This window comes from Fulmarus glacialis, unplaced genomic scaffold (assembly GCF_000690835.1).
Source record: "Fulmarus glacialis isolate BGI_N327 unplaced genomic scaffold, ASM69083v1 scaffold35782, whole genome shotgun sequence".
NCBI classification, from domain to species: Eukaryota; Metazoa; Chordata; class Aves; order Procellariiformes; family Procellariidae; genus Fulmarus; species Fulmarus glacialis.
The window spans coordinates 5,082-27,347 of record NW_009196532.1 but is presented as its reverse complement, the minus strand read 5'-3'; the positions used below and the strand labels follow the sequence as shown (position 1 = coordinate 27,347).

At 40.8% G+C, this 22,266-nt stretch overlaps 1 protein-coding gene across 1 annotated transcript in view; it reads right to left on the bottom strand.

Annotated features, from left to right (window-relative positions):
* Nucleotides 1-204: 204 nt before the first annotated feature.
* LOC104072696 (Golgi membrane protein 1-like) overlaps nucleotides 205-22,266 on the bottom strand; it is a gene marked incomplete at its 3' end in the record, with an annotated part of 24,199 nt that continues 2,137 nt past the window's right edge. Inside the window, exons 2-6 of the mRNA XM_009572230.1 lie at nucleotides 21,646-21,825; nucleotides 11,989-12,043; nucleotides 10,850-10,952; nucleotides 4,114-4,252; nucleotides 205-334 (exon numbers count right to left, since the gene is read on the bottom strand). Coding sequence (XP_009570525.1) covers nucleotides 205-334; nucleotides 4,114-4,252; nucleotides 10,850-10,952; nucleotides 11,989-12,043; nucleotides 21,646-21,825 — 607 coding nt within the window. The remainder of the gene's footprint in view (nucleotides 335-4,113; nucleotides 4,253-10,849; nucleotides 10,953-11,988; nucleotides 12,044-21,645; nucleotides 21,826-22,266) is intronic.

Below are 22,266 nucleotides of genomic sequence, written 5' to 3'. Positions count from 1 at the left end.
ACAATAAAACCGAACCAGTAGAAATGCTAGTAATAAAAATGCTTGAATAGACATTATACCTCTCCACAGCTGGAAAATTGATTATAGTTCATCTACTGGTGTTACTTTCTCCATCTTAATCTTGTGTACAAAAATGTTTTTAAATGTTCAATTAAATTACAAACGTTCTTAATGAGTTGCTAGTAAGACAGATTTCCAGCTCACCTTTAGCCTGCAACGGGTCTATCTTTTTTACTGTAGGTACTGCTTTAGGTACATCTTCATTGTGTTTCTGCTCTTCCAAGTCAGCCTGCTTGAACTCGGTTTGCTTCACAGCTGGCAGTTGAATATTAACCTATAAAGTTATATTACACAGATAAGCATTGATCTATATAACTACTCCTGGATTTGGAAAGGGAAGCGGAAGTTCAATAAGAATTCAGTAGGGGAAAAAAAGTCCTAACACACTTGGAAATATTTGGACTGAAATTTTTATTGGCAATGGAAGTACCATACAATCTTGAATATGCAGTGATGTTTCTACGTAACTGCAACACATGGGGAGAATTTAACACACCTTCTTTAATCTAACTGCAGCGAACCGTGAGGTTACTGTTCTTGGTTAGTGTTGCACAGGAAGCACTACCTTATTCTCTGAGGGTCACAGAACTGTAACACCACACATTTCTCCACTGTTGCCCTGCTACCGTGTCAGAGTCAGCAGAGCAAAAAAAAACAGATGGCATTAACTACTGTTAGTAATCTACAGGGACAGGTAAACTGAGTTTGGGCATAATAAGACTTCAATTAAGCAAGCCTGTACAGAACTGGTCTAAAACTATGTTTAATGCAGGATTAAAAGAAGAAAAACATAAATCAACCAACTAGACAACAGTATCTGTTTAACATGATGGAGCTTACTCACTCTTACGAAAGCTTGAGAAGCAAGTATTACCACAGAATATTTGGTTATTGCCAGAACTCCTCCATCTTCCTTCAGTCGTTAAAACAAAAATGCTGTATTTAAAAATGCTCCTGTTTTATAAATAATTCAGCCTCTTGAGGTCACGCTCTACAGTAGAAATCATCGGAAACTGAACATAAGATCATTTTTCACTTTATGCTGGGCATGAATTCTTCTGTAAAAATACTGAGCCTGCACTTGATAGCAAGAAATTACCTCTTAATTAAACATGCAAAAGCCCTTAACTTATATTATCTTAAATTTCTAGCTCAGTAATTTTTACTGACGGTGTCAAATAAATTAAAAGCGTGTATGCTGAAAAGATTTTTTAAGTTGAAGTGGTTGGATAAAAAGATAATAATTGGAACATGTTGTATATTCCTCAACCAAGAAGTATACATCATTCCTTAAAACAAAGAGCTGTAAGAAAAGCTTTATATTTATTAACCAACAAACGCTCCATTTTCTTTCTCTGTTTTATTTTAACTCTGGCCTTTCCATTACATAAGCATGTACATCTTACAAACAGGAATTATTCCAGCTAAAAACACTGGCTAAAAACATACATAAATTTCCTCAGGGTCACCTTGCACTAATGATAAATAACTCAGCTTTTGTACAAGCAAAGAGTTGTAATCCTTGAGCAAACAGCTGAGAAGGTTACAGCTGGACGTAAGAAACACTGTCACAGATACTAGAGAACACAAGCAGACAAAATTTATTCAGGCTGTAGCTGTATTAGTGGTTATTTCATCTGGGACCATTCCATCTATAGATAAAAAGGAGAACAGATAACCTGCCCTGCCTAACCTGCTGCCTGCTTTGAGATTATATTTGCGTCTGCTTTGAGTAAAGATTGCCTCCAGCTATGAAGTTTGTGGCAGGAGTCTGAAACTGTCCTGCAGAGGGGCTTCAGCCAAACTCCTCAGGTTCCTTCTGGGATGGTTTCTCCTTCATACTGGAAATGGTAAAAAAACCACCAAACTCCAAAACAAACAAAAAAAAGCAAGCACCTGGTACAAGTAATGTAATTGAAAATCTGCTGCAAAGCAACACTAGAAATTAAATTGACCACCTCTCTAGAAAGGTCTTCCCCATGTCAACTTTCCAAATAGTTAGAATCTTACATCTTGACATTAAACAAGATACATTTGTTTGACAAACAAATGTATCATCTCCAAATGATGGGCTTTTGATTTACTTATTACTATGTATTTACTATTACTATTACTACTTTTTATTTACTTATTTGACACTGTTGATAAAAATTATTGACAACAAAAGCTTTCACTTTTTTTTTTTAAAGGGATAGCTGGCTAGCATTTCCTGTCTCTAATGCTCCATTCATCTTGCAGCTCTCATACAACGCAGGTTCCCAGCATAAAAGGTCACAAACTTCGTCAGTTCTCTCTCCCACCATTTTACATAAAGGACTGGGCACAGACTGGAACCATTACCCGAACACCTAGGGGTCTCTGGGCAGATGTTTCAGACATTTTCTCCCATCCATTTCCAGCTATTTGCAAAACCCAGCTTCAACCCTCGTTCTTTACCCTTTCCACTGCTGAAGTCACCAAATTGTTTCTGCTAGTAGCCTTTTCCTAGCCAAAGAGAAAAGGGCATATACCACCAAACCCCCACTGCCTTTGCAATGAGAGTTGGCCACCCAGGTATGGGGGAAAGGCCCCGTCGCAACGACGTGTAAAAAATGTAACTTCTGTAACTGATGCTCATAGGCCTGAAGAAAGGGCTACTTCGGTACATGGAAATGCAATTAGTTCCCTTCTCGCCTAGGAGCTTCATTGCATGTTTCCAGGGCCACCTGTATCAAGCTTAACTAATCGAGTCTGTGCTGGTTTTGGCTGGGATACAGTTAATTTTCTTCACAGTAGCCCGTATAGGGCTACGTTTTGGATTTGTGCTGAAAACAGTGTTGATAACACAGGGATGTTTTCGTTACTGCTGAGCAGTGCTTACACAGCGTCAAGGCCTTTTCTGCTTCTCACACCACCCCACCAGCGAGCAGGCTGGGGTGCACAAGGAGTTGGGAGGGGACACAGCTGGGACAGCTGACCCCAACTGACCAAAGGGGTATTCCATACCATATGACGTCATGCTCAGCATATAAAGCTGGGGGAAGAAGAAGGAAGGGGGGGACATTCGGAGTGATGGCGTTTGTGTTCCCAAGTAACCGTTAGGCGTGATGGAGCCCTGCTTTCCTGGAGATGGCTGAACACCTGCCTGCCGATGGGAAGTAGTGAATGAATTTCTTGTTTTGCTCTCCTTGTGTGCGCGGCTTTTGCTTTGCCTATTAAACTGTCTTTATCTCGGCCCACGAGTTTTCTCACTTTTACACCTCTGATTCTCCCCACCATCCCACTGTGAGGGGAGAGAGCGAGCAGCTGTGTGGTGCTTAGTTGCCAGCTGGGGTTAAACCACGACGAAGTCCTATCCCTGACCAAATCCTGCTTCACCGAAGAAGCATCAATAATTCACAGGCCAGGACAACAGGATGATCTGAAATTTCTTTTTCTCAGGATTTCCTCCTGCCCTCTGTACCCCAGGAAGAAAGAGTCAGCTGGCACACAGCCACCCTATGCAGCAAGCTTGCCCTATCCTAGTGAGCCTTCTCGTGTCACATACAGCAACGCCTTTCGTGGTTCTTTGACTTGATCTTCCGCTCATTCCCACTGTAAAAGGCTGAAATTAGGATTTCTGTGAAAATTCATATCTGATGGACCTCAAAGACCCTTGGTCTACAATATCCTAATTCTGGGCTTGCTGCTACTCTGAAGTGATTCACAATTTATCCTCAACACGCATCATCAACACACAAAGCAACTAAGTCCTTTAACAAAGTCAAAAGGAGGTGTGAACCAAAACTAGCAGTCTAAATATTCTTTAATGGGCTCTACACCACTTCCAGCATCACCTCTCAAATTCTGCCCATCTCAGAAACACAATGATTTGGAGTCTCCTGCAGGACTTCTGCCTTGTTTTATCCTTGGAATCACTCCATTTCCCATAGACCAGAAACATTCAACAAATGTGAAGGAAAGCAGTGCAAAACTTAACGAGATGGGCTAATGTTAGTGGAAGATAGCAGAAAGGTGGAAAACCCCTTAAGAATTACACAGAAAAAGATTTTTAAGAAATTACCCAAGCCATACCTGGCTATTTTTTTTTGAATCTTCTGAGAAGTCTTTGTTTTCTTTGATTTGTAGTACATCACTTCCCTTTTTTGTAAGCTCATCTATCCTTTCTTCACACTGTTCTTTTAATTCTTTCATCTGGTTGATGCACTGTGACCTGGAGAAAACATGAACAAGCAAGCAATTGTTAACTTTCACCCACACTCTTTTAAAATGTTCTTTTGTAAAATGATTTATTGCTTTTTTTTTCCCATTTTATTATTTTCTTAGTTCTATTATCTCTGCTTACATTTGAGAAGTCAGTAGGAAAAAATGGGGTGTTAACTTAAGTCCTAAGGACAAAGTCATGGTGCAGGCAGTCCAAGTTCTACTGGAAGAAATTAATTTAAACTGCTTTTGTTAGACCAGCTCAACAAGCTACATGAGTTTTCTTGTCTTTCGCTAACCACTCAATTTCAGTTAAGTCAAAATCAGTTTTGTTCCCTGAAGCATTTCTAGTACAATAGCAGAAATGCATATTTGGATTTTAGCTAGCAAAAGGCAACAGCAAGGTACTAGTTGAAATAAAGAACAGGTGTAAGCTACTGCTAGCAAACTGAATACCTTTTCTCAGTATTTCACCAAAGTGCAGTGCTGCAAGACATAACAAAACATATGTTACAGAAATGGAGTTAATCAGTAGCTATTATAAGTTCCAAAAGGAATATTTCCTAAAGATGCAAGTGTTGTATATCTTTTATATACTTTTAATAGCTACACAGTGTCATTAGTGCCTTAACCTTCATGACACCAGGGGTAGCCTGCTTTTCCCCTCACAGCTCCGTAACCTCTAGGTAAGCCCTAGGCTGTTGCAGCAGCGTTTTCCCCTTTTGTGGCTGTGTTGAAGATCCTATGCAAACCCCAGGAGTCTTGTCAAGCTGGGTTTCTCACGGGAAGTGACTGCCATCAGGGCAAGATCACCCTTTCTCCCCCACTCTCTTCATAACCTGTTTCGTAACTTTTGGTTTATATTAGAGGAAGAACAAGACCTAGTGAATAACAAGGCAGATAAGCATTACCCCGTAACACACGTGCAGAAGGTTTAGAAACCAGTCACAATATAACCCCAAGTGTGCTTTGATCCCATCGTGAACAGGAACAAGCAATAGTGGGTTTGAGTGGATCCTGATGAGAAGCGCACCATGTTAGAGGAAAATGCAGTGAAAAACCGTCATCGTCGTCAGCACCCACTGCACTGGAGAGCGTGCCCAAGGAAGAGGCTTGGCTGGGGACTACATGGCTTCTCTTCCCTGCTGGCCCCAGCGGCAACTGAGTTTGTTGGGTTTTTTAAAATCTTTTTTCCATTCTCTCTCTCGCCTTTGTTTTCTTCCACTCTAAGGTAACTTTGAGTTCAATGTATACCATCAGCTACAGATCCTACAAACACATCTTTCTGCATGCAAAAACTCTCTCAGCATCCTGTGGGCAACAACACGGACAACATATTGCAAATTTTACCTCCCCTTCACTAAGACAGAAGGGAGATGAATTTCCGAGCCTGGCTCTGGCAGAGTGTTAATACCCCTGGTGTAACAGCAGCTGGTTCAGATGGGCATGTTCCAGTTTCTCAAGCTGCAAATAAGCTACTACCTAATCCAGAGGAATTCTCAGGGCACGTGCCCTCTATGACAGCAAATCACTCATTTATATTGCACTTTCACCCTTCTCCACACCCCCCCCCTTCAAAAACAAAAAATCTGTTCTGTAGTTCATACCCAGAAAGGAAGAGGAGTGATAGACAGGTATGCTATGATCTGGCAAATTAACTACCTTATGAGCTGACAAATTAATTATCTTTATTAACATTTCTTCTTGACTAGGCATTATTCTAAAGTCTGATTTTGCTAATGCTAATACATGGAAAAGTCATCAAAATAAGCAGTGCTTCGTAAGTCAGTGAACATCAGAGACAATAAAACAACGTAGGCTTGAGTTATGCACACATTCAGTTATTTCTAGGAAATAAACGGACATCAGAATTGCAACCTGCACCTCAGTTTACAAGCTTGAGAAAGATGCAGTATACAGACAACCTGAAGTTGGAGATACAGAAACCTTTTGTAAATGCTCTTTCATCCCACACTGCACATGAAAATAAAGTTCACTTAACATCTGTGACAAATCCTTATCATTTTAATTTATTATCTGTGAAGGAATCACTTCTTGGAAAAGGGATTTCTGGAGATTTGAATACTCTACTTATGCATACAACAACTTCTGAAGCACAAGAACACACTAGTTTCTCCACCTCATCCCATCGACATGACATACTTCAAATGTGCAAAACCTGTGCTCTTAAATTCAGTTTCTGTAGCATGTTTTCTCTCTCACAAGATTAGAGTTAGTTTCTGTGACAAAGAGCTCACCTGCACACACACAAATAAGCCCAACTAATACCCTCCCCAGCTGCTCCCAGGCCCATCACAGGAGCCATCAGCCCATCCAAGGCCCACCTCCATGAGTCCAAAGGAGCAGAGAGGAACAAGCGCAACGGGGAGCCTAAATTACAGACTCGGAAGAAGGGACACCTTGTCCAGACAACCCCACAGCCCCAGGACTGTTTCAGGTCAGCCTCAGCCCTCGTGTCCAGGAGTGAAACCCATCAAGATGAGTCAACAGGACCAAGGCATTTCCGGCCCAGGGTGGGGGACACATTATGGGATGTGGGTGTAGAACATGTCAGGACTGCACAAGCCTTATTATGGGACCAAAAGCAGGGAAAGCGATGGATCTCTGGTAGGAACAAGCGTGAGAAAAGAGAGAGATAAGGGGATAAACAAAATCTGTCGCATGTAAACACATTGCTGGTCGGTGCGCTTGTCTGGCCTTGCCCTGCACTTGATCAGCAGTCTGTCCCATTTCTTATTAAATGCCTTTTTAACTCTTTCATGGGTAAGGGACTCTCTATTCAAGTGTGTGTATGTGTGTGTACAGGCGTGTGAGTGCAGCAGCTGGAGTCAGGCCAGGGTGGGAAGGCTGCATGTGGGTGGTGCAGGGACTGGTGCGAGCCAGTACTTACGTACATGAGCACGTTTTGCACTAGAGACCTCCACCCTCAGGGGAGCGGGATGAGGCTACTGGTGTTGTTCGTGCTCATGTGAGTGCTTCATGTGTCCATATTAACCTGGCCTGCATACCTGGCCACGCAGAATCACAGAATCATAGAATCATTACGGTTGGAAAAGACCTCTAAAATCATCGAGACCAACCATCAACCCAACACTACCATGCCCACTAAACCATGTCCCTAAGCGCCTCATCTACACTTCTTTTAAATACTTCCAGGGATGGTGACTCCACCACTTCCCTGGGCAGCCTGTTCCAAGGCCTGACCACTCTTTCAGTAAAGAAATTTTTCCTAATGTCCAATCTAAACCTCCCTTGGCGCAACTTGAGGCCATTTCCTCTCGTCCTATCGCTTGTTACTTGGGAGAAGAGACCAACCCCCACCTCGCTACAATCTCCTTTCAGGTAGCTGTAGAGCACGGTGAGGTCTCCTCTCAGCCTCCTCTTCTCCAGGCTAAATGTACCGGCGTGCTCTGCGTGCACAGGAATGCATATGCAGCCTCTCCCCTCCCGGGCTGCTGGATTTGCTGCCCCCACCCCCACCGTGAAAAACAGAGCACCTTTGTCCTCCAGGAGCATATGTCATCAGCTCCTTTCATCCCTGCCGAAAAAGATTACTCGTGCACTCACACCCTTACACTTGTCAGGGCTGCAAATACCAAACTAATTACCAGACTTTTTACAAGTAGCAGAATTTCCAAAAAAGTGGCTACGTAACAAACAAAGCTCCTAAGAATCAAAATGCATCTGAATATTGAAATATCTTCAAAGGATCAGTCCAGAGGCTTCCGTTTCTCTCTGGCTGCTGCAGGGGAGAAGGGTCAGTGCTGCCAGCCAGCCTTTGCTGAACAAGCTCTAACGCAAGCAGATAGCACTGGGCGCAGCGTGCACCAAGGGTATCTCGGTAAGTCGACTGGTGAGGAACTTGCACTCTTTCTGCACACAATACCAGTAAGCTCACATAACTCCTGCTGACTTCTGTATGAAAAAAGCTAAGCTTGCTCAAAAAAAACAAAAAAAAAAGCTAAAATGAAACTTCAGGACTTGGGCTTGAGAAAAAACTATGATTTTTGTGCCTTCTAAGTTAATAAATTTTGTTCTTATGCATTCCACACGCACAACCGATTTTATCACTGTCTTCTACAGCGCAATATCCAATTGCTTAAAGAGCGTTTTACAACGTGTGCAGTTAAAAAAAGGCATTTGACTTCCATCAGCTTTTTATAACATTTTCAATTATACAATAATATTCTCTCTTCATTTTTCCACTGGGCAAAGTGTACTTGATACATAAGGTGCGAAACCTTCATCCACACAACTCCAAGTCAAAGGAAGAAACACTGGCATAGCACAAAAGCAGGTCTAATGCCTCCACCTGCCAAGGCCTACTAAAGATGAACAGAGAGGCAACATGTTGGTTTACTCCTAACATTGAGGGGAGGAAGAACAACAGATTAAAAGTAACATTTTGAGTCTTTCTAATACTTGTTTTTCTAGGCCCATAATCACGTTGGAAAAAGGTTGTTTGTAAGCATTTAAAATGACAGTATTAAGTAAGCATTTAGTAACAGCAAAGAGGACTGTATGTAACCAAGTACAGTCAGATGTATGTTTCTACCAGAACGACCAGAACTACCAACTACCAGAACACAAAGTTAGTAATGTAACTTATTACAACAGTAAAATATTAATGTTCCAACATCCCCCCCTAAAGGTACACAACAAGCAACATTTAAAAAATACGTTTATATATGTCCATGCTAGAATTGTGTGAATGCTACAGGGTATAAAGCATTCCATGAAAATTTGAGTGCAAAGTTTGTTTTTCTCACTTGCATAGCTACAAAAAAATCCAGAAATAGAAAATGAACACCTAAATGTTAGTCAGCAAAGCTAGTGAAGAAAGCGTAGCTCCTTGACCGAGATAACTGCTTTTATGGACTCCAGTGGAGAGACTGCAGGAAACAGTGCACCTGCCTCAGGACCAACTGGAAGCAGACCAGCTCGCTGAGTCTCTATTCAGCTAGCACATGGCTGAATTATCATGCCTGTCTCTACATCTACCCTGACACAAGCAAACCCATCTTCACCACTGTAACTTGTTTAGCTCTTCACCTTGAGCCAGCCTTGACTCTGGAGCTGTACCCTCCAGATCCAATCTTCTTCTGTTAAACAAAGAGGGATTCTTTACAATACACTCTGATGAGCAGGGATGCTCTGTCGGTGATTTCCTCAACAGACCTGTACTTGAAAACATTTCACCAGGCATGGACAATAAACCCGAGTTTTCAGAAACCAGACTCACTACATTGCCTTGTATCACTTCCCTCTACATGTATATCAACCCAGTGCTTCAAGGATGTACCTCTCATGTACAGCATGACTGTACAGCACATACATACGCCTACAGATCGATTTATTCTTGCTGATCTCAGCCTTACAAGATGCTGGCAAACAGATACTCTAACTAGCAAAGAACTATCAACAGAGGTCCAGGAGTCCCAGCTCTGTCATTTAACTAAACAGCAAAGAGATGGTGCTTAACAACTGCGGTACACAACAAACTTGGAGGGAAAAAGTACCTTAACAGACAGATAAGTGCAATGTGGCTTAATAAAAGGTTGGTACAAACTTAAGTCTCCAACTTCCTTCTACTTTTCTGTTAGAAGTCCTAAATTACTAGAACTGCACTAATACAATCCATCTGGGTCATCATTATTAAATGAGTAATAATGCCCTAAAAAAAAGAGCACACAACCAACTGGTCATCAGTAAGTATCCCAAAAGCACTAATACTAATCCTCAATTCTTAAGCAGGGGAATAAAAAGGAAAAAAAGGTATTTCAAGTTTGGCCTGCAGAATTCAAGTTCGTTGACTGAGCTTTTAGTCATAATTCCTACAAAGTCTGGCTGAACAGTGGCTGCTGGAAAAATACATATCACTACAGCAATTATATTCTTGATGGAAAATCATCATGAGAACATGCAAACAGCAGATTCTGTTGGTTCTCTTCATCTACACACCAGAGGGAAGATACAATAGGATGTGAAGACAGGTAGAGGGAACATTATTGAACAGAAAGAATCCAGGAGAAATTCCTAGAAATATCAGAAATGTTTATTTAGTGTAAGGATACTGATAAGTAGTTCTGTTCAGTTATCCATGCCTTATAATTCAGTGGGAAATCTCAACAAAAATCATGACTAGATATGAACAGTAATGCAGAACACATGGGTCTGACCATAACTGTACCAGAAATTTTCTGAGACCTCTGGCAGCTCAATAAGGTACAGCTTCTCACCAGGTATTCCCATATCTTAGTTCTTAAACTTCTTCAGAGTTTAGCCTCTGTGTTTCAATTTTGCCCCCCAATTCTTAAAGGAGAATATTGCTACTTTTCTCCTCCTGCAATGGAAGGAACATCAAGAAGCGCGGGAGAAGTCTGTGCATACTGAGATGCTGAGTGTTGCAAGGTCTATGCACTTCTCCAAGATCAACTGTGAGCAATTTTCGAAGATGTGTCAGATGTTACTTTCTCCTTAAAACTGTACCTTTACTAACAGTGTTATAGCTATCACAAGAATACTCTGGGTTATAACCAAGTCACCTACAGCTCCAGAAGCCATCTTTCAGAAAAAATATACTTACAGGTCATATGAGAACTTCCTCTGAAGGTTAGTCTGGTTCTTCTGAAACCAGTGAACATCCAGGTGTAGCTTTCCATATTCTGTTTGTAACTCTTTCAAGTGTTCTGACAAAAACAGGATTAAAATATATATTAAAATACACACATATGTATACCTCCATATATTACCATAGAAGTATCAAACAACAGATCGATAGTAAGCATGCTAACTCCATTCATCTGTCATGCTCACTACATTTTGTATACAAATGCATAGATAATTGTTGAATTTATTCATCAAAGATGCACAGGATTGGGTAAGAATAGCCTTTCAGCCTAACATATTAACAAAACCAGTGTAACATAGATTTTTTCGACCTCCTTAAGGAATACCTTCAACTTGTTTGCAAACCCTTACTCAGGGTTTTCAAGGTTTCAGCCCAGGAAATCTTTAGGTCTATGAAATACTAATCAGAAGATAGTATGAAATGGCATTCATGTTTATTAGCCATCTAAAGACAAGCTTACAACGCCTCCCTGAATAATACACAATCTACAATTACGTTCCTCAAGAACAGAGGCATCTACGATTTAGAATTTTCTTCCTGACAGAAAGCTTTGTGTGAGGGCACCAGCAGAAGGCACCACAACATACTTACCTGTTTAGAGAACTTAGGATCCGTTCCCCAGACTTCCTGAGGAATAAATTGCTAACAACAATTTTGAAGAACCAACAGGAATAGAAACAAATTATACCAAGTTTTCTTATTTAATATAGAAGTTTGTGAATTCCCCTAGTGCTAAAATGCATGACTCAACACCTTAGGGAGGAATGCAAGAATACACTGCAAAAGGTAGAATGAAGAATAAATATAGCAACAATACACACAGAAGCTAGTTTTATTCTATATTATTTTGTATCAAAGGGTCAGGAGTCCTACATTAAGCACTACATGGACAAATCCTTCTACCGTTGAGGCAGATTAGTCTGACACTTCACTGAACTGCAACTATGCAGATGTAGGATCACCACAGCTCCTGCATCGTCCCCATGACTTGAAGAAAGGCAGCATTCTCAGAACACACCAGAAAAATGCAAGTCTTAAAAACAGGGGGCTTAAAAACCAATATGAGAGACATGTAGAGGGGCATTACAACATACCTCGTAGACTCTGGATCAATCGTTCATTTCCTGTGATGTTACTGATCAGCACTGCCTGGAAGGAGCAAAACAGAAAACTATGTTTTAACTGCAAAGGACCTCTGTTACCATTAATATTATAAACAACACCAACCAAAGAACTTGTACAAGATCTTTTCTTTGCAAAGTGCTGGGTTACAGCCAAACACAAAAACTTTTAGCTGCTAAATAGAGATTTACTATTACAAACAACAAACACTCGTTTTAAGCCAGATTTCCGAGCAAACGGCAGGGGGAAGGGGGGGGGAGGAGGGGAGAGATATCCCTGCACTTAAATAAAAAGAGGAGGAATTTAAAGAGTCCACTACTAAAATTGCTTGCTGCTTTATTCTGGTTTAATCTCACGATTGCAGTCACAGTCAGATTTACTGTATTCATCCCCTGAAGGAAGAACACAGCATAGTACAGCTCGCTATCAAATTACCCTCTCACAGGGAATCAATACCACCTGCATTCAGGCATGCAAGGATGCGCTACGAAAGCATTAGTCATAGAGCAGCAAGGAACTATACAAAAGCAACGTAAAGCCCTCGCATTGTATCACTTTTTTAACTATCCTCTCCCTCACTTTGATAAGAAAGTGCTAGAGGGACCTCCTTCCATTCCCTCACTTTGCTCTCTCTCATTCTGAAGAGGCAGTCAACACCGGAACACGTTTTGTCCTTTCTTTCATCAATCCCCCTCTACCAACTCACATATACACATGCCCCAAAATACCTGAATGTTGACAGAACTAAGGCAAGCCTAAATGAAATTAATTCCTGTGAGCCAGATGTCAGGATAACTCAGATTCGTATTTAGAAAGTCTGGTGCAGAAGAGTCTTCTTAAGATTACAAAAGATGAGATCCACTGACCCTTCAGAAATGACCCAGTCCTGTCTTAGGAGCATGCTTCTTACACTTCACTGCCAATTTCTTCATTATCCTTTTCCCAGGAAACCCCAGGACTCCTGCAGAACAGGATACATCAAGTCCACAGTTTCCCAAAGTTTCTGCTCAAGTACTGATGTGTATGTATGTTAACACCACTTTAATGCAAAGAAATACCTGCATCCATTCTGTCTGCCCAAGTCACCCTGAAACACTGACAACACTTTCACTGCCTTTTTTCACAAAGACTACAGTAATAAGTGCCCGTTGATGAGGAAAAGCAAAACATTCGATCAATCTGAGTGGGATAGCACGTAGCAGAGGGGTAGATTTGTCTTTTGTTCACCCTTTAAAGAGTCCCAGTTCAAAGAGGCAGTCACTCACGTGTTGATGAAGAGGCTGCCGTTTTCAGCTCAATAAGAGAAATATTCCTACGCCATTCTATACATACAGCCGGTTCGTGAACACTGCTGTGAAACGTCAAGAGCAAGGGCCTTGCTCCTTTGTTACAAAGGAAAAAATAATTATAACAACATCAATAACAACACATATTTAAGATTGTTTAATACCTCTCCCTCTCCTTTCTCACAGGACAGGTGAAAAAAAGGCTCCGGATTTGTTTTCACTGGTTTATAGCGGAAAGGAAGTTAATGTTTTGATGGAAATGCCAAGTTTTGCTAATGCGTAAGCAACATAATCAGGTTGTTCCATGATTATCACCTTCAGGGTTTCCAGCATTGGCCACTACCAGAAGCTGTCAACGGACTAGAAAAATCAGTGTGACATGGCAATTTTATGTTCCCACAGTTTGTTGTGGTGTTGTTTTTTTTTTTTTTCTTAAACTTCCAAATACCAAGACCACTTATTTGCCAGTAAAACAGACAAGCGTTCAATGTTTTGTACATTAGAATAATAACTGTGATTAGCTGAAGTGAGTAAAATGATTTGCCTGTGAAAAAGGCTCCTTAAATCACAACAAGGTGGGGGGGAGGGAGCGTGCTCTGGTCTTTCTGGATTGCATATAAAACTCCTTTCAGCAATGCCACACCTACCTCCCTGAATTTGTGGGTGAGAGTCCAGGAAAAAAACACGAAAATCTAGTTAGCTGTTTAACTTGAGCAGGAAATACTGTTTAATAATTTACAGGGCAGTGCTCCAACTCCCAACTTCCAATCCAACTCTATCAATAACGTCAGGCTTTCCATTCCTCTGTCATCCAATGGCTGTGAATTAGGCAGACGTTATTTTTTGGACGGGGGGGTTTATGCAGGTCAAGAAAGCAAACGCTGGGAAGCACTCAGGAAACACATGCCAAAACTCAGTTCCAGGAAGAAACTCACATTTTAAATCTCATTCAGCCCACAAAACAATACCTATGATCCCTAGGAGCCAGAATCTAGCTTTTGGAAACTCACTATATCACCATATCAAAATCTGATCTTCTGTGACAGAGTAACCCTGTAACATAGAACCAGCTTGTTATATTTGCAAACGTGTCTTGCACAGAAGTCCTTGTGACTACCACAGAGGAAAAGTCAGTCTCCTGATTGGAGTCAATGCTGTGGAGAGCAGGTCTTCAGAAACCAAAAATCAAAAGCCACACTGCCACCAGCAGCGATGGAAAAATCTTGCTCCAGCTGGACAGCAAGTTTTTTTAACAACAACTGCCAGAGATATATTTATTTTTTTTATTCATCACAGAACATATCTACATAAGTCATACTCCACTTAAGAAACACAGAAGTTAAAAGTTATTGTTTAAAAAAATCCAAAACAATGCAGAAATACCTGCGAGGAAGCTTTGAGATAAATTATTTCAAAGCATATGTTTTGAGCACATACTATGAACTATGCACGTGCATTTGATCCAATTAATGCCTTACACAGTAGTGTCCATAAACATATTCCTTCCAGGCATTACTACAATAACTCCTTCAGCATTTGTCACTGTCATAAATCAAGCTAACCCAAGCACGCTGAATTGATGTATGTGCTTTCTAACACTGACTGTACACGGTGTGTATAAAAGCATAATGAGATATTGCAACAGGAAAAAGGAATAAAATGGCAAAGAACTTGATGAGAGTAAACACTGGTTGCAGAACTAAAACCTAAGAAAAAAGAGGATTTGCATTCACAAATATAGCTCTCGCAAGGAGAAAAAGATGAGCCACAGCATCAGTAAATCAGCTGCCAAGAACAAAACCAAGTGGGAACAAAGCAAGCTGGTAGGGTAAGATTTATACTTGCAGTAACCAGCAGAAACAAGCATTTATAATTAATCAGGGAAAAGATGGGCACCTCATGATTAACTCAAACTGATCTAAGTCCTTACCTCAAAGAAAAGGAGCAGTTCTGCCTTGCACACTCCTAGTGCTCCCCACCATCATGGTGGCATGGCAGCACAAGCCACATTGTGATTATCTGTTGTTCATTTCTTAATTGTATCTGGAAATTCCCACCCCCCTTCTCTATTTTTGCAAACACGCCTCCCCAGTCACACACTTTCCTAGTAAACATGCACCATCAATTCTTTTCCCTCTTTGTACTCTTCTTCTTCACCACTTTGAAATAATCTTCATGAGTAAAGAAACCATTTATACTAGCCACAGAAAGGCTTTTCATTCTAGGACGTGAGATTAATGGCTAACTACAAACTAGTAAGTGGGGTAAAAGCTAATAAATAAGATCCCTAAGAAAATATTTCTCTTTTAGGTTGGTCTGCGTGCTGCACGCTTACGTATACTTCAGTGGAGGAGCACCAATCGAAGCAAGCCAAAAACAAATTTCAAACCCAAATTGGAGGAGACATTGTTGATTTAAACTTATTTCTCACTGAACTGAATTCCATTCAGAAATCACAGACTTTTCCTCATTCTCAATAAAGGGAAAAAAAACCCCAACCAACCAAACAAAAAAACCCAAAACAAAAACAAAAAAACAAGTCTATTCCCAAAGAGTGATGCTGGTAAAGATCAGGGATTCAATCTTGTTTCGCATCCTCTGCTAAAAGCAATCCAGACTCTTTTTTTGTGATGAAGGACACGTGCACCATGACATGGTGGAGTTCAGCCCTCAAACTGCAGAAACCACAAAAATTGTAAAGTTAACAATTTCTTACACTCTCAGTGGAAGAGAGAGGAAGTTGACACATATGAATAAGAAATCACTTTTATAGCTGCAGGGCAACAGCAAGTGGATTGGAGAAAATAAGCCCTGCACAGTTACAGGACTTTCACAACATTGTTATATTTAATTAAAACCTAAATAGTAGGCAGTGTAGACAAAACAGAATCCTATGATGTGAGAATCTTAATATAAAACCTGTATAGGTATATATAACGTACTTTCTGCTTTCCTTTTTGTCCATTCATTTTGCTATGAAGAGGTAGAAATAGTTAACTCTTAAGCTACACATACTCTAAATTTCCACTCTTTGGGAGCCGACAGTTTAGCTAGTCCCAGACCATCCATTTTTTTTCCTCCACCATGTAAAAATATATTTTAAACAGAGGTACTCTTCTAGACCACTGCTGTACCAGTTATGAGTAAGCAGACTGATTTCTCCTGCTAATTTAGTAACACCATACTATGGCAAGTAGAGCGGGGCGTGAGGCAGTGCTTGCTTTCCCTTAAAGCCTTTTCAAAACTAGAAGATGCAACATTGTTTGGTTTAAAAAACAAAAACAAAACACACATAGGCACCTTTTCCTTTTCACAGCAGGCTTTCTTCTCTCTGCCCCCCGCCCACTGTCATTCCTTTTGAGCAGAGCCGACTCTCTGCATACCAATAGGTATTTTGTCTCAGAAGGCTGTGCTGGAAATTGAAATTTTCCCAGAGGGAGGGGAACCGAGAGCAGCTGTGGCCAGTGTTAAAAGACACTGAGCAACACCACAGTGACGTGCTTCACATATAATGTACAAAGCTTGGCCCCTCTCCTCAGTAAAACAAGATGTGGGCTGAGGAAGAATTACACAAATCCAAAGAAAATGACAAACTGCAAAAGCATGTTCTAGCAGTTAAAAATAAGAGAGATTACATGTATTGTTCTCCTGTTACCCCCTTCAAAAAGGCTATTGTGGCTGTGTACATCCCATCAGCTATGAGTCCTGAATAACAACCATACAGAATATTGTTCTTTAGAAAATTGCTGACGGATTAGAAACAGCCCTTTTGCACTCCTGATTCCTTATCTGTTGTTACTAAGAGTTCGTGTAAGCTCTCTTGATCTCTTCAGTCTATTTCTGTGCATTTCCAGAAGCCACTTGCTAAATCCACATTAATCCTTAAAAATTCAACCAGATTTTTTAAAAGCAGACTGTTGATAGAAGTGTTTTATACATACTCAGACCTAAGAGAATAATGATGACAGCAATTTCCCAGTATTACATTGCCTCAGTGAATGGTGAGCCCACTGGGTATTTCAGGGTCTGACTACCTCCTACCTTCTATGCCCTCGTCCTTTAAGTAGCACAGAGACAGTTCTAGAAAAGAAGGCAGATTTAACTCAAAGTGGTTACCACACTGCGACCGACAATGACTTTAACGTGGCAAATATCTTAGTTGTGTGTTAAGTTTGGTATGAAACTGCACATCAGTGGCATAATTATTCTGTATTCTATCATCAGAGTAATAAGACACAGTGACCAGAGATGAACTGCAATTAAGATGGATCTTGAATATTACTTGAGAGTTGCTTTTGGTAAGGAGTACAGACTGTAAAAGTTTGTTCCCATACAGATTTCTTCTACAATGAGAAGAACCATAATTTCTCCCTGAAAAGAAGGGGTTTTGAGACAGACCGTTCACTCCTACATATCAGCTGAAAGCATTTTCATTTTTAAGATCAACAAAAAGAACTAAACAAAATCCCATTTATCACTCCAAGATCTGTCTAGTTAGTTAGACAGCTTGTATTACTTGTAAAGCGAGTTGAGAGACTCGGGGTTTGGATTTGCGTTCATCCTTCCTGGACTAGTTAAATACTTGCTGCTAATCCCCCTGGGTTAAATAAAGTTCAGTTCAAGGACCAAGTTTCCTACAACCAGAAAGGGTGAATTCATTACTTGCCTCCCAGGAATCCCGGATTCCACTGGAATCCATGAAGCTGAAAAACAAGGATACGTGTTTTGCTGTGTGTGTATACAAATATGTATGTATGCACATGTGAATATATAACACACACTTATACATGGATATACATATACGCACAAAACAAAGCACTCAGAAACTGTCTTCTCTTATATTCCATATCCCATTGTTAAATAACCTCTGATTCTGGACAGCTTCTTCAGATCAAGGTCCTTAGTGAAGAGAACCAAGCTTTCTCTCTCTTCCCTGCCACCATATCAAGGGCATTCCTAAATTAGAGTGGATGAATCCATGCCAGCTTGGCTGACGGCATCTTTTTGACAAATACACAGGTTTCCAGTAAAACAACTCTCCCTACTCTTAAATCACAGAGTTGGGAAACAAACAATATCTGTGCAGGATATTTGCTCATGTCACAACATGAACAAATTTTGAATTTGCCACGAAGTGGTGCACAGGCACATACACGCTCATCCTACCGTTTCAGGCTCCAGAGATGCGCTCTTCTCCAGTCACAAAAAGCAGAAGACAGGAAATGAGTCCATTGCACCACTTTTATCTAATGCTTCCTACAGCATCAGCTCCTGGGGTTTCAACAGCAACCTTCATAGATTATTCCATTACTGAACTGCATTTTAGGATGATGGAGGGAAAAGCACTCCAGAGGAAGGAACAGCTATACTAGATCGGCCCGAAAAACCCACCTTGCCCAGCATCCTGTCTCTAACACTGGATGCCAAACGAACACCAAGGCAGCCATAAAGCACAGTATTTTCTAAGCAGGAGCTACTTCTGGCTGAGGAACGCTTGGAACCAGAACAAACACCTTTGTATTGGGTGGTGGGGCAGGTGTTTGTCCAAGGTTATCCAGTGGCTTTTTAACCCACACAGACCCACTGCAACTAGGCATTATGGATGTCACACACTTGCAGCTTCACCATCTATTGCATGAAGAGCACTTCTGCCTAGTCTGAACTACAACTTGCTGACTGCATTTGACGCCTATCAGTGGATGGAGAACAACCAGGCCTTGTCTCTCCCAGCCACAAGCATTTTCTGCACCATTCAGGATCCCAGAGAACGTCACGATGGCTCTCCTCAGCTGGCTGTTGTCCAGCCTGTAACCTACACTGTGGATTCCTACAGAGAAACTACTGCACAGCTTTGGTTATCCTCCTTGTTCTTCTCTGTGTGCCTTTCCCAGCACTTCAAAACTCCACCGGTGACCTCCCCCCAGTACAACAACCAATCCAGTTTATTTCTAAGCTGCTTTGTAATTTTTGCCTTATCATTCACCCCCATGATAACACTGTCTTACCACGTGGCTGCATGATTTCTCTACAAGTCATGCATGTGTAGCCTTTTGTAATTCCAGGTGTGAATGCATTCATTAGTCTCCCTCATCCTTGTCACTGACTCTTTCAGAAGGAAACTCCAAGGACTTCAGAAGCAAGATTTCCTTTTCCAGCAGCCACTTTGACTCTTCCCCAGACTACCAAATTCACCCCCACGTCCAACAGCAGTTCTGGTTTTGTAAAATACTTCCCACCACTTTTCCTGGCACAGATGGCAGATTTAATGGACAACAGCTCCTACATGTCCTCTATAATCAAAAACACCACTGCAACAAGAAAGGTGGATTGTGTGGTGCCAGCTACATTTGTCTGGTACCACAGTAATTGGAAGCAGAAAGGTTGCACACCATGCTTGGCAGAAGCAACATGTCATCCACCGAGCTTCTTGTCACCAGCTCTCAACATCCACCCATGTGGCCAGCCTGCGCTGTAAACTCTGCGGCCAGCACTTCCAGTTCCAGTGACTTTTAATAATTCTGGCTACAGGAAAATCTACTTATGAAAAGGAAGCATAAAACGTATTTCCCTTGTAAAAGGCCGTAGAGTAAATTAAGCAAATAACTCGGCTCTGTTTGCCCTTTTCTTACCTTCTGGGTTTTCTTAACTCATGCATGTGCTTTCACTCCTTACAGGACAGAATTGGAATGCAAAAAGATGCCAAAACAGAATGATGGGTTTCACCAAAATGTAAAGTGGGGTATCTTTCCAGAGGATGGTAAATTTAAACAATTCCCACAGCACTCAATAGCAACGCCCACTATCAGGAGACAGAAGTGACAACGAGACTGATTACTCACTCAAATGCTGTCTGACTATCCTGGAGTATCTTTTTAATAAATACATATATTAAAAAAAAAAAAAAGACAACCTATACCTCAACTTTTTTAAAGCATACGCAAAGACTGAACCCAAAGAGAAGAGAGAAATTATCAAAGAAACATGTTTGTCTCAAAAGAGGTAAAAAGAACTGGTTTATTATTTCTCTGAAGACCCTTGGATAAAAATGATTTCAAAATAAATTAAAAATATATGCCACTGATATGCATATTAATGAAACAATTCCACCTTCCATTTTTACTCAATTTTTCTTCCTCTAAGTCCTTCAAAGATTATTCTGGTGATACTTTCTTCATGCACCACAAGTTTTGAACAGCGAACTGTCACCTAATGGTGAACCCTTTACCTAGGGTTGAAAAGTACCTATTACCATCACCCGTGTCTGTTCAGTCTGCTGAAAATAATAGTCCTGGAAAGCTGATCTATAAACTTCAGTCAAGAGACTCTACAGGAGAAGCAATAAACCCAGAATGAATACTTTCAGCTAAATACTTCTGGCAACAGTGAGAAAAGTGATATTAATCACATCCGAGGTGGCATCAGCACACCCAAGGTGGTATCAGCAACATGTCGAAAATACACAACAAAACAGCTCGCAAGATACTACACAGCAGTAACTGTACACACTGCTATTTAAGTAGGTGCGTTCACATTCTTCACAAAGGACTTCCACCCCTCTGGCAATGCTGCACTGTCAGGAGCACTGTCACGAAAGGCTAGTCTAACCTTCTGAAGTCTCCCAGTGCTATTGAGTTTTGGAGGCAGAAGGCCAAGGTGCCACAAAATTTGTAATGCATTTAGAAATAAATGTCAACCATAAATGGTTACAAAATGTATACAAATGTATACAAATGAGTAATCAGTCTTCTTGTCACTTCTGCCTCCTGATAGTGGGCGTTGCTATTGAGTGCTGTGGGAATTGTTTAAATTTACCATCCTCTGGAAAGATACCCCACTTTACATTTTGGTGAAACCCATCATTCTGTTTTGGCATCTTTTTGCATTCCAATTCTGTCCTGTAAGGAGTGAAAGCACATGCATGAGTTAAGAAAACCCAGAAGGTAAGAAAAAGGCATGTAAATGTATACAAATATATTTGGGAATACAAATATTGTTGGTGCAGCTGCTTCTTTTCCTTAAGTTTTAAAACATTAGCATACAAGAAAGAAAGCCAGAGGCCAACCCAAGGTTGGTAACAATGATTTATAGAGCGGGTAGAGGTTTTATTCAGAAGTGCTGTTACTTGCAGCTTCTAATATTTCACATATTATACAATGAATGCTATAATGTCCATTCAATGTCCATTTTCTAAATATTATACAATGATACATAAATTAAATGTTTGCCACACCAACACTGACTGTATGCCCATCAGCCGGAACATATGAGCAACCTTACGTTGCTGCAGAGGGTGTCTTGGTAAACCAGAGTCTCACAGAAAACTGTGGCTAGAAAAGGCCCTACCTTCTCTTCCTGATGTACTCTGTTGGCATTTTCCATCTGAAAGTTGTGCAAGGACTGGATTTTGTCAATCTGCTGTCGCTGCTTCTCTAGCTCCCCTTGGAATTCATTCTTTTTGAGCTCCACGGCACCCCTCTCCGCTGCTGCCCTGCGGACTTTGCCTTCCAGATCCATGATCCGACCCTGAGGAAGAGCAAATTAGCCAAAGCAAATAGAAATGCTTCCCACTTGCTGGACTCTTATCCAATACATTCAAGGAATACTAAATTTCACATAACTAACAATGCTAATGTCATCAAACTATTGTGTCAGCCAGTGATAGCTGCCACACAACACAGACATGCACCCCCCCAGTTTTACATAAATTACCAGTACAGCATATTCTGTAGAAACTATGAAAATTTCAGCTAAAGATAAGAGAAATGCAAAGCTGCCTCAGTACTTGAGCTTAAAAAAACCCAAAACATCCCCACAAAAAAAAAAAACACACCATAAAAAAAGACTGCAGTCTGCAATTTTTCTGAAGTACAAGGTCAAATCATTTTCTAGATTTAATCTAGACAATTCTGACATCATTGCACTTCCCAGTGTTGATCCTAAACTAGCTCAGAGGGAAAACTCCTC